General features: G+C 41.4%; 1 protein-coding gene across 1 annotated transcript in view; it reads left to right on the forward strand.

Moving 5' to 3' along the window:
* Positions 1 to 106: 106 nt before the first annotated feature.
* Positions 107 to 1,522, forward strand: part of SARC_13196 (hypothetical protein) — a gene marked incomplete at both ends in the record, with an annotated part of 3,759 nt that continues 2,343 nt past the window's right edge. Inside the window, 2 exons of the mRNA XM_014292678.1 lie at positions 107 to 203; positions 1,316 to 1,433. Coding sequence (XP_014148153.1) covers positions 107 to 203; positions 1,316 to 1,433 — 215 coding nt within the window. The remainder of the gene's footprint in view (positions 204 to 1,315; positions 1,434 to 1,522) is intronic.

Here is a 1,522-nt window from a genome sequence, read left to right on the forward strand (position 1 = left end):
AAGCACCCATTCTTATTAACCATAGTACCCGCTTAACTGTAGACATCTTTCTCTGAGAATGTCATATACTAAACAATCACGTCGCAACACTACTGCCCCATCCACAGTTGGTGGATGCGAGTATAAACACCTTCAAGAAATGGATCGTCGGCGTGCGTGACTTCCAAACAAAGAACAAACAGAACAAAGTTGTCTTCGCAAAGGTAAAGGCACATGCATGCATGCACACTCTGCACACGTGTCCACAGAAACTCTACACACGCGTATGAACCTGTGGGTGTTGTTATGTGATGCATGGCCGTCGGTGATGGCTGTGCGAGATTGGTAACCAGACAGAAATATCAGCCATCTGGCGCAATGGAGATATGCACTTTACACTAAAGATATGTACTTTACACTGGAGATATATACTCTACACTGGAGATATGTACTTTACACTGGAGATATATACTCTACACTGGAGATATACTTTACACTGGAGATATACTTTACACTGGAGATAGAGATATGTACTTTACACTGGAGATATATACTTTACACTGGAGATATATACTTTTCACTGGAGTTATACTTTACACTGGAGATATATACTTTACACTGGATATATATACTTTACACTGGAGATATGTACTTTACACTGGAGACATATTCTTTTCACTAGTTGTATGTACTTTTCACTGAGAGTGGGTCATGGTAGTCACACATACCATGTGTTCAGTGTGGTGGTGGTGGTCTTCGGTATCCCACCTGGCATGCGTGATGGGTGGCGTGTAAGTCGCTTAACAGGAGCGCTGACGAAGGCGTATCGCGTGCCACAGTTGTAGTTGTGTGTATGTTATTGATACAAGTATACGCACATCTCCGTTCAGTGTGCTGTGGTGTTTGTTTGTACACAGAATTCTATTGACGTGTAACAGAATTGATTTGTATGTACATAGACTTATATTGACATGTAGCAGAATTGATTTATATGTACATAGCCTACTACTCACACAGAGAGTGGAATTAATTTGTATGTACATAAAAACGTAGAAATAGTTTGTATGTACATAACCCTCTATTGGCATAGAGTAGAGTCTTCCAACAACATGTAATGTATGACAACATACTTTCGTTATAGCAACACATCAAACGTAGGACCTATCTGCGACACACGGTATATAGCAGCCAACAAAACATATGGCTGACACTGGTGCGTTGCCATGGTAACGGACACACAGACAGCTTACTACTGAAACACAGTACGTAGGTATACCCAGTTTATATCTCATGCTGCGAGAGCCTGACCCAAGTGATGCACTATCCAATATCACAGCCCACATTCGCCCATGCGAGTCTTGCGACGCGGCTGGAGAAACTGCGCAAAATCAGAAAGGACCACCAGACACTGCGACAGGTTATACGCAATGTGCTGACTACCTCAGACCTCAAAGGTACGCGTTTGGTACAAAGGACTATATAGGCATATCATAGATATATGCATATATCTTATAGTTATTATTTGTATACATATATAGTAGCA

The sequence above is a fragment of the Sphaeroforma arctica genome, assembly GCF_001186125.1.
Source record: "Sphaeroforma arctica JP610 unplaced genomic scaffold supercont1.3003, whole genome shotgun sequence".
Taxonomy (NCBI): domain Eukaryota; class Ichthyosporea; order Ichthyophonida; genus Sphaeroforma; species Sphaeroforma arctica.